Here is a 12,890-nt window from a genome sequence, read left to right as displayed (position 1 = left end):
TCGCCCTGTCCTGTCGTGTTTTTGCCGTGATTGTGTATCACCCTGTCCTGTCGTGTTTTGTGCCTTCTTCAGACGCTGCGTGTGAGCAGGTGTCTCAGTTGACTACGGCCTGCGCCTACCCGAAGCGACCTGCAGTCTGTGGCCGCTTCTCCAGTTGTTTTCCCCTCTACTAATCTAGAGGATTTCAGTTATTCGGTTTTGAACATTAATAAACTCTGAACATTAATAAACTCTGTTTCTTTGTTACTTTTGCTTCCTCCAGGCCTGAAGGCACACACTTTCTAGTAGGATTAAATTGAACTTATAGCAAATAGGAGTTTTCATAAATGTGTCAAGTGTCCTTACCTTCATCAAAAACTGCATGACACAGCCTTTAGAACGTTGGTTTTTCTACTATATTGCCATCACTACAGCTAATGGATCTGTATACTGCTTTCAAGCACATTTCTGCAGCATTAGTAAAGATGTGATCAATACATGTTAATGATTTCATTCCTGTGCTGTTTGTAACTACCCTGGTAGGTTGACTGATAACCTGAAACAGGTTGCAGGCAGTGGTTACAGTTTGAAGCTTTTTCTTAGGTGGGCAGCTTGATGAAAGCCAGTCAATATTTAAATCACCAAGAAAATATACCTCTCTGTTGATATCACATACATATCAAGGATTTCACACATGTTATCCAGATACTGTCTGTTAGCACTTAGAGGTTTATAGCAGCTTCCCACAATAATGGGCTTTAGGTGAGGCAGATGAACCTGTAGCCATATTACTTCAAGAGTATTTAACATTAGATTCTCTAATCTTTACAGCAAAGTGGGTCTGAATATAAACAGCAACACCTCCACCATTGGCATTCTGTTATACAATTGTATTGCTACCACTGTATCATCAAAGGTATTGTCTAAGTGAGTTTCAGAGATAATCAGAATATGAATGTCATATGTTACTAGCATGTTATTAATTTCATGAACCTTGTCTCTTAAACTACATTTGTTAACGTGGGCTATTTTGAGCACTTTTCTGGGATGCTTGCTTGCTTGTAAAGCTCGCCGACAGTGGTCTCTGGAGCAGTGGAAACGCGTTCTCTGGAGTGATGAATCATGCTTCACCATCTGGCAGGCCGACTGACGAACCTGGGTTTGGTGGATGCCAGGAGAACACTACCTGACCCAATTCATAGTGCCAACTGTAAAGTTTGGTGGAGGATAAATAATTGTCTGGGGCTGTTTTACATGGTTCGGGCTAGGCCCATTAGTTAAAGTGTAGGGAGATCTTAAAACTACGGCATAAAATGACATTCTAGACAATACTGTGCTTCCAACTTTGTGGCAACAGTTTAGGGAAGGCTCTTCCTGTTTCAGTATGACAATGCCCAGATGCACAAAGCGACGTCCATACAGAAATGGTTTGTCGGACTTGACGGGCCTGCACAGAGCCCTGACCTCAATGCCTTTGAACACCTTTGGGATTAGTAATTGGAACACTCTTGTGGCTGAATTCAATGGAAGCAATGCTCCAACATCTAGTGGAAAGCCTTCCCAGAAGAGTGGAGGCTGTTATAGTGGCAAAGGGGAGACCAACACCATATTAATACCCATGATTTTGGAGATGTTCGATGAGAAGGTGTCCACATACCTTTAGTAGTGTATGTGGTCCTTGGTTACAGAACCAACATGCACAATACTATGTGGTCTATACTATGTGGTCCTTCTGTAGCTCAGTTGGTAGAGCATGGCGCTTGTAACGCCAGGGTAGTGGGTTCGATCCCCGCGACCACCCATATGTAGAATGTATGACTGTAAGTCGCTTTGGATAAAAGTATCTGCTAAATGGCATATATTATTATAGTATGCTATGCATCTTCATTCATTCAGGAACAACAACAAGCAAAATCCAAAGGAACTAACAACAACCCATGAGGCACACCATTTTGTCTGACTGGAGAACTTTTACTGGGGTTGAGGAATGGGTTTGTCTGCTGTGTGTGTGTGTGTGTGTGTGTGTGTGTGTGTGTGTGTGTGTGTGTGTGTGTGTGTGTGTGTGTGTGTGTGTGTGTGTGTGTGTGTGTGTGTGTGTGTGTGTGTGTGTGTGTGTGTGTGTGTGTGTGTGTGTGTGTGTGTTCAAAGGGCAGATGCCATCTTAATCAGACAGCGTTATGAAAGGCACTATCAATGGCTTCATTTGATATTTTGGAACGATACACAGCTTGATTGTTACACAGCCTGAAGTTAGAGGAATAGCTTTCTCCTACAGGGAACAGTTACCAAAACACATCATGAGCCTTTTGATCCACTTTCAGGTCAACACAGTGTTATCCACCATAGCTCTGTGAGCATGAGAAATGAAAAGTAGGCTAGTATACGAATAAAGCTACTCTATATGATATACAGGTTAGGTTAGCTCTTGTATGAGACTACTTTGGAAGCTTTTGAAGCTTTATGCACAGGATGCTTCTCCTTAAAATAAGTTTTCTCATTAAATATTTTATGTCAGGCACACGCATAAATTATGAATTTGGAGAAAGCGTATCAAACTACAGAGAGAATTTTAAGATGGGGCATCCCTGTCGAGACCTATACGGCCAAGCTCGAAGAGACTACTGCAGTAATATAGGAGACAACATTGTCTAGACTACACTCAAGTACTTATCAAAAAGAAACAAAACAATATATTCAGTTCTGTCATGCATCTGTTTCCCAATTCAAATAACAACTACTAAAAGTAAGTAATTCACATCTGAAATGAAGAAAAAGTGCATAGCTGAAATATATTCTGATGGTCAAAACAGTGCACAGTACAGATGTTGGATCTTAATTTGACCAGTTTTTGATTGTAAAAAAGTAATTATTCTAATGTGAAATTAATTGTGATAGGCTATAGTTTAGGTGTACACTTGTATGTCGTAATGGAGATCAATATCTATTTTGTGTTATAAAGCTATGTAAAACAATGGTTGTTGATGTGTACGGCTGCATTTCAAATACATTTTTGTACATTTGAATGTCAAAGTAGGATCTACAGTAATAGGACAGTTATTCTCTCTTGTGCTTTAGCGTTTAAGCGAGAGAGAAAGAGAACTGCAGCTTTTCAGTGACTTTATGTAAATCACAAGGCTCATTTCAATTTCCTGCAGTGCAGAAAAATTCTCAGCGACAACACATTAACCAAATTAAGATACTCCACCTGTACATCAAAACGGAAAATAGTTGAAGAAAGGACACTGTCTATTGGACAGATAGACCTAAAGTACACTATGATCTTAATACAGCAAAGTACACTGACTGCCCATAAACTGCCCATAAACCAAACCCTGTATAATCTACAAAATGTTATAATGGCATTGCTTTCAAGACAAATTAATCAAATTAATCTGACTACCAATCATCCTAATTGACTGCTTTGGAAATGGAACTCAAACATACTGCAAACGGTTACCATTATCAAAGGCCTATACCCAGTCAGTCTGGCTCAAGGGAAATCCCCAAAGCTTTAGCAATATGCCATTTCAAGTGTAGCCTACAGTACCTGGGCTATTCATATTCATGTGAGCTGACCTGCCAGTATTACCTGAACGACAACTGAATACATATCAGGAGGAGCAGCATGAATTACAAATGCACAACATCACTAGAGCAATCAATGTGCCTCTCAGGTGCCTGATGCCCAACATATCGGGTAAGGCCACAGATTACAACTGTACTCAAAAGACACGGAATCGATTAGCCCTCACCTTAGTTTGTTTTAAATGTGTGTAGTTCAGTTCTTGAGCTGTTCTTGTCTATTTATGTTCTGTATTCATTTTTCATGTTTTGTGTGAACCCCAGGAAGAGGCAGATGCTACTATTGCAAAAGCTAATCGGAATCCTAATATAATACTAAAATACCAATACCAAATGATTTAACCTTAAACAGACTGTATGAAGGTGTGTGTGGCAACAAAGGGCATCAGGGAATTGAAAAGTCTAGTGATCATGTCGTAAACAGTGCTTTGGAAGATAGGATTTACTGAATACCGAAAATGTTGAAATATCTAGGCTACAAAGCCTTTGAAATAAATTATACATGCAACAACCTTAGTCTGTTGACAGCATTGGTTGTCCATACATTCTTTGTACAGAAAACCACATTATTATAGTCAGTAGGGCTGGGCAGTATACCTTATTTGATTATATACCGCTATTGATGCAGGAACCTGTTTGGGTTTTTACTTTACCTTGTATAACAGTATTTCAATGTTTTGTTTTGTTAAATGTGATATGCAAATCAGGCGTATGTAATGGACGTTTTTATGGTTTACTTCGTTTGTTACTTGAGTCTTCTTTCTCCCTCTCCTCCTGCTGCATAATGACAATATTAGTTTGTGTATCTTACTGTCTGAAAACTACTGTCTGCTTGTTTGTCTTTTCTTAGCAAGTTCTGTCTAGAATAAAGTGTTAGCTTGCTAAATGTACTAAGTCAGAGCAAATGTATCTAGCTAATACAGCCTGGTATCAGTGCTGGTGGAGGCCTAGATAAGCATGTTTTTTGAGAGGAGTAGTCGAGAGGAGTAGTCGAGGCATGATTATGTTAACTAGCTACACGAGGTAAGAAAACATGTAATATAACATCTAATTAGGTTTCCCTGGAAACACTGACCAACACTTTAGCTCCGACACTGTCAATAATTCCTTCCTGGTTTATTCATTCGTTGTCACGTCAAACATTGTATTTAAGGTGCTGCCCACTATATTCCAACTATAGAATTAGATTAACATTAAAAAGTGACGGAAATACAGAAATGTATTGAAATGCTGAAAGTGTTTTTTGTTTGTAGTTAGACTGAACAATATAAAACATTCAGAATGGAGAAAGACCCATTGAAATCACTTAGAATTTCCACTCTAGGGTCATGAACTACTCATAAAGAATATTTAGAACTTTTATTATTATTATCAAAAACATAAAATACTGTCAAATACTACAATACCGTAATTTAAAAAATATATATATAGTGATACGATATTTTGGCCATATCACCCAGCACTAATAGTCAGTGTAGCCTACCTGTTGATTGATGAGTCCAGTGTAGCCTACTGCTTACCTGTTGATTGATGAGTCCAGTGTAGCCCTCTAGAGTTGATGATAGGGCTCTTGGTGGTTTAGGCTGCGCTTTCCCGGGCTTCTCTGAGTGAAACTCTGACGTGTCGGTGAAGCTGTTGTTGTACACAACCATAAGAATGGTACCCATGGTAATAACGATAATGCCGATAACCCCATGGCACTATAATATGGAGGGAATTGGTAAAATAGGCTATATCATGAGGTACTCAACCGGTTTGCAAGAAGAAGAAAAAAGCAGTATACTATTAGTTCGCCTAATTTCAGTTTATGTGACAAAAAAAGTCAATGTATAGTGTAGAGATTCATTGTACCATCTAAACAGCTGTGAAATATATTTTCAATAACCAAAAATATTGTATTTTCAGCTGTTTGAAGCTGTTAGGCCTAAACAAAACCGAAAAATAACTCAATTTAAGAACGGGATGCATATAAATAGTGCACACAGAACCACTCTACCACTTCTTAGACTAGCTTTGAAAGAGAATGACAGATCCATCTCATTTTTCCATGTTCATTTTGTCGGGTCCCCAAAATGCTACATATTGCTGCTTTAGTGACTTATTTATAGCATTTCTATTGAACAATATAATGACAAATGAGACATTTTAAACTCTGTTAACAGCTTAGAAAAAATGATTGTGCGATGACAAATAATAGCATATATATTCTTTCTGTGATTACATTTCATTTTTCTCATCTCATCCACTAGGCCTACTCAAAACAACAGATGCGCTCTATGATTTAAAAACAATGACAGCTGTACGCTCTGGAACTCTTTACATTCTAATCTTTAAATCCATCATCCAACCCATTGTTATAGAGAGAGAGGAACATGTTTAAACAGGAGAGTACAGTAGACAAGACTCGCAGCACGATACTGTAGAAGTAGGCTAGATGTCTATTTTTCCCTTAACTTCGCTCTTTCCAAGAGTTAAAAAAAAAACATACCACTCGTGTCTTCATTTTGTGGATGTCTTCCGTAAATTGTCCACTTTACATCACGGTTTAGATGCCCGAGCATCCACGTTGCTGAAAACGTTGCAGCCAATCCACTATTGCGCCAAATAATACCTGACTTTCTACCAGTGAAACGAGCGCATGCCTCAATGTAGCGGATTAGCGCTGATACAGTACATCAGTTCTCTTCCCTCTCGCAGAATCCAGAGCGCTCCGTAGGTACCTCCGCATGGTCATAATGAACGCAGGGTTAAGTATGACACAATTTCATAAAGTTCAAATTATTGATTGGGGACCTCTTTACTGAGGAATGTGATTGTTTCTCTTGAGTGTGTTTGAAATCTTGTATATTTGTATGATGTTGTATTTGGAAATTGTGTATGCAGTGCTCCCTTATAAAATAGACATCGATCTCAATGGGACTCACTGCTAAAATAAAGGTAAAATAAAAATGTCAGTATTAACAAAGAGTTTATGTGCTATTAATTACAGTTAATTAAGTGGTTTTAAAGAAGGATGAATAATGAAATTGAATGGGTGTAGGGTATGTAATGTATAGGCTATGGAAATATGTAGAATCATATTTATTTAATTCATTTTATATCATAGCCTAATAACCAGATTGTGGGATACTATTTCATAATAGGTACAATATACTGTACTTTACACTAGCTATTCTTATTCTTATTTATTTAATTATGTAACCATAAGGCATAAGGTAGTGGGAGAGCACCATGGGCAGGACTTTCACCTGTGTGTGCACTACCACCTGTGTGTCCACTACCACCTGTGTGTGCACTACCACCTGTGTGTCCACTACCACCTGTGTGTCCACTACCACCTGTGTGTCCACTACCACCTGTGTGTGCACTACCACCTGTGTGTGCACTACCACCTGTGTGTCCACTACCACCTGTGTGTCCACTACCACCTGTGTGTCCTGTGTGTCCACTACCACCTGTGTGTCCACTACCACCTGTGTGTCCACTACCACCTGTGTGTCCACTACCACCTGTGTGTCCACTACCACCTGTGTGTCCACCTGTGTGTCCACTACCACCTGTGTGTCCACTACCACCTGTGTGTCCACTACCACCTGTGTGTCCACTACCACCTGTGTGTCCACTACCACCTGTGTGTCCACTACCACCTGTGTGTCCACTACCACCTGTGTGTCCACTACCACCTGTGTGTCCACTACCACCTGTGTGTCCACTACCACCTGTGTGTCCACTACCACCTGTGTGTCCACTACCACCTGTGTGTCCACTACCACCTGTGGGTCCACTACCACCTGTGTGTCCACCACCTGTGTGTGCACCACCTGTGTGTCCACTACCACCTGTGTGTCCACTACCACCTGTGGGTCCACTACCACCTGTGTGTGCACTACCACCTGTGTGTGCACTACCACCTGTGTGTCCACTACCACCTGTGTGTGCACTACCACCTGTGTGTCCACTACCACTTGTGTGTCCACTACCACCTGTGCCATAAATGCCTTGACCTCTTGTCTGTGAGTAGCCTCAACAAGAGTACACATTACCAATCACTTGCCAAGTGTTGCCATGCAAAATACATTGGGAGCCCCAATGTGAATAGATAAATGATAATACACTAATAATGTTAATACATTGAATTTGTATAGCATCATACCATCTTACCATCTCCTCATCTAAATGTGGTAACCAGAGCAGAGTACCAGAGATCCCCATGGGAGAGCAGATTTGCTGGAAGCTGAATTCTAGTCTGAAACTGCTCACCTAAGTTTGAAGATACAGGGTCCTTCAGCTTGAGGGAGGTGGCACTGGCAAACAAAGTCCTTTTAAATATCAATAGAAAACAATGCAAGCAGCTTAAGTTAAAGTAATAAAAGTGTGTGGAATAATTCAAGTCATTGTTTGGTCTCTTTTCACTCTGGCCTAAAGATGCACATTTGAATAATATCATTGCCCTAATTAGTGTAATCGGCATGGGGTTAGGGTAATTAGTACTAATCAAAGTCTTATATTCACATGCACGCATTCATTTTATTTAATATCTTTTGATATGTCTAAGGACATTTGGTCTGGAAGGGATATAGCTCCAGTGTGTTGTACGCATAGCTAATTCAAACTGGTTTAACACTGCACTCATTCCACTATGACTAATGATGAAAGGGTGTGTAAGGGCACATGAAAATGACCCAAAACTAACCTCATGAATAGGACCTGAGAGAGACTGGTAGAGGTTAATGGAGAAGATGTCACCGCAGGAAGTGAATAATACTGTCCATTCTTCCTGTGAAAAAGCTGTGGCCCTGGCTAACTGTTGGCAAGCCACAGGGACACTGTCACATCAGAAAACAATTCAACAATTGACTCATTGGGCACAGCCAACAATTCAATGTCTATTCCACGTTGGTTCAACGTAATTTAATTGAAATTATGTGGAAACAACATTGATTCAACCAGTGTGTGCCCAATGGGCACATACAATGCCTTGCAAAAGTATTCATACTCCTTGGAGTTGTTTACATTTTATTGTGTTTACAAAGTGGGATTAAAATAGATTTAATCCGATTTTTTTTGTCAACAATTTACACAAAATACTCTGTAACGTCAAAGCGGAAGAAAAAGTGTTATTATTTTTAAACTAAAATGTAGTCATTGCATATGTATTCAGCCCCTTTGCTCAGGCAAGCATGAATTAGTTCAGGGGTCAAATTATATTGACTCACTCTTGTGTGAAATAATAGGGGTTGACATGATTTTTGAATGACTAACCTTTCCTCTGTCCCCAATACCATCACTTAAGTCTTGGAATTTAAGCACAGATTCAACTACAAAGACCAAGGAGATTTTCAGAAGCCTCATAAAGAAGGATAGTGATTGGTAGTTGGGTAACAATAACAAATCCGACATTGAATATGTCTTTAAGCCTGGTTCAATTAATAATTATGCTGTGGATTATATATTAAACCACCCAGACACATCAAAGATACAGTCATCCTTCTGAACTGAGCTGCAGGACAGGAATGAAATGGCTCAGGGATGTTACCATGAGGCCATTGGTGATTTAAAAACAATTACAGAGCAATGGCAGTGATGGGAGAAAACTCAGGATGGATCAACAACATTGTAGTGACTCCACAATAATGACTTGATTGACATGCATCTTGCCTGCAACAAGGCACTAAAGTAATACTGCAAAAAAAGATGGCAAAGGAGTACACATTTTGGACTTATTTAAATTTAAATATATTGACAGCATGACTTGAACTTGACATCAAATTTGCACTTCGGCCTCAGGCAGAGACTGACTGAGAATTCCAGTCATGTTATATGTTTGGGACAAATCTAACGCAACGTAACACATCACTGAGTAATTGCCTTCTAATTGTCCAGCATGGTGGTGGCTGCATCATGGTATGGGTATGCTTGACATCGGCAAATACTGGGGAATTATGAAAATAATAATGGGCTAATGGGCTAATATTGCACAATCCAGGTGTTTAAAGTTCGTAAAGACTTACCCAAGAAGACACACAGCTGTGATCGCTGCCAAAGGCGTTTCTAACATGCATTGACTCAGGGAGCTGAATACTTATGCAACGCCTACATTTTTACTCATAACATTTTGGTTAATCTTAAAAAAAAATGATAAATGTTCTCCCACTTTGACATTATAGAGAATTTTGTGTAGTGTTGACAATTTTTTTTTACAATTCAATTAATTTTAATCCCACTTTGTAACACAATAAATTGTGAAGAAATCCAAGGAGGGTTTTGCAAGGCACTGTATTCAGTTGGGTGGGATTCAATTATACCACACCAGTTTCAAGGTCCTTCAAGGCCACATGAACATGCAGCACACAAGAACATCTACAGGTAGAGACCATACTTTGGGCTCCATTCCCAGTTCTATTCCACTACGCTTTCTGGCTCTGCATCTCCCTGATAGGGTCATGGGGCAATAGTACAGTCAATGCTGTGAAGTAGAAGATAAACACACACACACACACACACACACACACACACACACACACACACACACACACACACACACACACACACACACACACACACACGCACGCACGCACGCACGCACGCACACACACACACACACACACACACACACACATGTTTGTGCAGGAAAACAATATCATTCTTCAAACTGACTGTGACAATATCATATATTTGTCTTTACAACACACATCCCTAACAATATATACCAAATAGGGAATTCATGATTGCCAACGACTAGTCTCGGAAATCCCAGACCTATGCTGGAACATTGTTTACACGGGAGGGGGGCAACCTGTTCGCCTAGGGAGACTATTTAATGACAGGTCGATTCCCTGCACTGTTGGATAATGTGGAGTATAACTACGGACTGATTTTTTTTTTATTGAAGTGAAAGACCATGCTCGGATGGATTAGCTGAATATTCCCCAGTGTTTCCAGCAGACAGTATATACTGTATGTTTAATTAGATAGCTTTTGGAGATATTTTGCTTGTAGAGCATGGCTCTTGTAATGGCAGGGTAGTGGGTTCGATTCCCAGGACCATCCATACATTAAAATAAATGTATGCACGCATGACTGTAAATTGCTTTGGATAGAAGTGTCTGCTAAATGGCATATATTATATTACAAGCTTAGTGATAGAAAGGAAGCAAATGCTGTCTGTGGACCAAAATAAATGTTTTTTAATTAACTAGGCTCTCCTTTACAGTAAAACGACAGACGGCGGCTCGCCCAAGCTGCACTAGACACAATACAGAAGAGGACTAGGCAGCTCTGCTTGCATCTGTTTGATATTCTTCATGCTTTTCGTCACTCACTCCATTGTCCAGCCCTCTGAAGTGTCATAATTCTACACTTTAAAACATTCCAGGGTTTTTTCTCTTCAGGTAATTTACTGGCAGCCAGTAAAACATTTTTTTTTAAGTACAGTATGTCACAGTAAATATTGTATTATCTTGTATTTTATAGGAATACACATTGGTTAGCAGAAGAGCATAGGAGGCGGTATGTGGATAGATAGCCACACAAACTAGAAGGAGCTATATGGGAGGCAGTGCAGTAGACACAACACAACCTCCAACAGATAATAGCAAGGTACAGTATAGGATGGACAAAGCTGCTGAATGTTAAGTTATTCTGGACAGATTCTGGGTGGGAGCTTTGACTCTGCAGTCCCCGGTGGGTCTGAGACGGTATCAATTGCCAAGAGACTCCACATATCAGCATCTCCCAGTGAATCTATATCTGACAGAAGATACTACTACTACCTGAGTAGAATGGTCAATTCACTATCGGCAGGTGCACTGTTCACTTCACATGACTATACTTCATGCCAGATAGTCACTAACTTATTCTTTGAGCAAAGCCTCTGTATACCAGTGCAATCCCCTTCATACCTTTAGTGGATGCCATTTCCTCTTTCAGGTGGACCTGATCTTTCACAACAGAATACTCTCAAGTTTGTTTTGTTATTGTGATCATTTTTCCGGTTGTTTTGTTGTTTTGTTTGTTTGAAATTCAAGAGAAAAAGCATTGCCGAGAGAACTACTGAATCACTTCCCTTCCTTATTTTGGAACTAGTTGTGTTTCAATACCAGGGAGTCACTGGGGTCGATTACAACCACAGTTCCTCATTACCCACCGAGTAGAAACAGAGGTAGTCTAGAGAAGCATGGCCCTGCCGTCCCTGCACTGATTGTCAACTCACTTCAGCTCTAAAATTGCAAATGGAAAATTACCTATTGTGTCTGCAAGTAGTGTAGCAGCAGCAAATCTTCAGCCTGGAAACAAGAGAGAGATGGAAACACCAGTAACCCATCACATCTGGCATGTACTGTTATTATAGATTATGCAATTAACACGCTGTTGGTTGTTCCTCGTTATTTCAGTCAGATGGTGCGACAGGCAGCTTTTTGGCAAAGTGCTACTGCAGGACATTTGAGTGATTCTTGTTAATCAGGCTTTTTCAATCTGCCTAATGCAACTTCAATGTCTGTGCAATTACTAATCTGCTATCGTAATTAGATCACTCTGTTGTCACAGATAATTTTCCTCCGCTGCAGGTAGTGTTTAAAAAGGCTTCCAAGGCTTGTAATTTCCACTTAAAAATGTCAGGCTTGATTTGCCCTGACACAAAATATATCAACCTCTACAAAAATGCCCATGAATTATAATGCACATAATAACTCACATTTCCCGTTGCTGCAGGATTATTTTCCAGGTGTGAGAAACAGGTCAAATTAAGACAGCACACTTGTAGATGGGTGGCTGTATAACACGAACGTCTAACAACTCAAAAGTTTGAACCTCCTCATGGACAACTTTAGCATTTTAGCTAATTAGCAATGTTTCAACTACTAAATACTTTTTTGCTACTTTGCAACTACTTAGCATGTTAGCTAAGCATTCCCCCAACACTAACCTTAACCGTTTTAGCTAAACAGTCCCCTAACCTTAACCCTTTAACCTAACTCCTAAACTTAACTTTAACCTTAACCTTAACCCTAGCCCCTAACCCCTAGCCTGACTAACTTTAGCCAGCAAACTAACATTAGCTACCTAGCCACCTATCTAGAATTCATATCATATCAAACGTTTCGCAAATTCGTAACATCTAGTCCATTTTGAGAATTATTAACATATTGTAGATTTTTCAAATTCGGAACATACAGTGCATTCAGAAAGTATTCAGACCCCTTCCCTTTTTCAACATATTATATCAGACTTTTATGGCCTTTTATTACGGCCATTATATTACAGCCTTAATCAAAAATATATTTTAAAAAATGTAATACTGATCAGTCTACACAAGATAACCCATAATG

The 12,890-nt window shown here is 39.7% G+C and overlaps 2 protein-coding genes across 5 annotated transcripts in view; one reads left to right on the top strand and one right to left on the bottom strand.

The window, feature by feature from the left end:
• LOC123997471 (alpha-N-acetylgalactosaminide alpha-2,6-sialyltransferase 5-like) overlaps positions 1-6,237 on the bottom strand; it is a 52,620-nt gene extending 46,383 nt beyond the window's left edge. Inside the window, exons 1-2 of one of the 2 annotated variants that reach the window (XM_046301750.1) lie at positions 6,050-6,237; positions 5,082-5,261 (exon numbers count right to left, since the gene is read on the bottom strand). In XM_046301750.1, coding sequence (XP_046157706.1) covers positions 5,082-5,261; positions 6,050-6,064 — 195 coding nt within the window. In that variant the 5' untranslated portion in view covers positions 6,065-6,237. The remainder of the gene's footprint in view (positions 1-5,081; positions 5,262-6,049) is intronic. The other variant, XM_046301757.1, reaches the window with a different exon arrangement.
• The window catches only part of LOC123997460 (choline transporter-like protein 5-B), a 123,459-nt gene that overhangs the window by 9,016 nt on the left and 101,553 nt on the right, over positions 1-12,890 (top strand). The gene's annotated exons all lie outside the window — the stretch shown is intronic.

This window comes from Oncorhynchus gorbuscha, linkage group LG02 (genome assembly GCF_021184085.1).
Source record: "Oncorhynchus gorbuscha isolate QuinsamMale2020 ecotype Even-year linkage group LG02, OgorEven_v1.0, whole genome shotgun sequence".
In the NCBI taxonomy this organism is placed as follows: domain Eukaryota; kingdom Metazoa; phylum Chordata; class Actinopteri; order Salmoniformes; family Salmonidae; genus Oncorhynchus; species Oncorhynchus gorbuscha.
The sequence above is the reverse complement of the archived record's forward strand: the minus strand, read 5'-3'. Positions and strand labels throughout refer to the sequence as shown.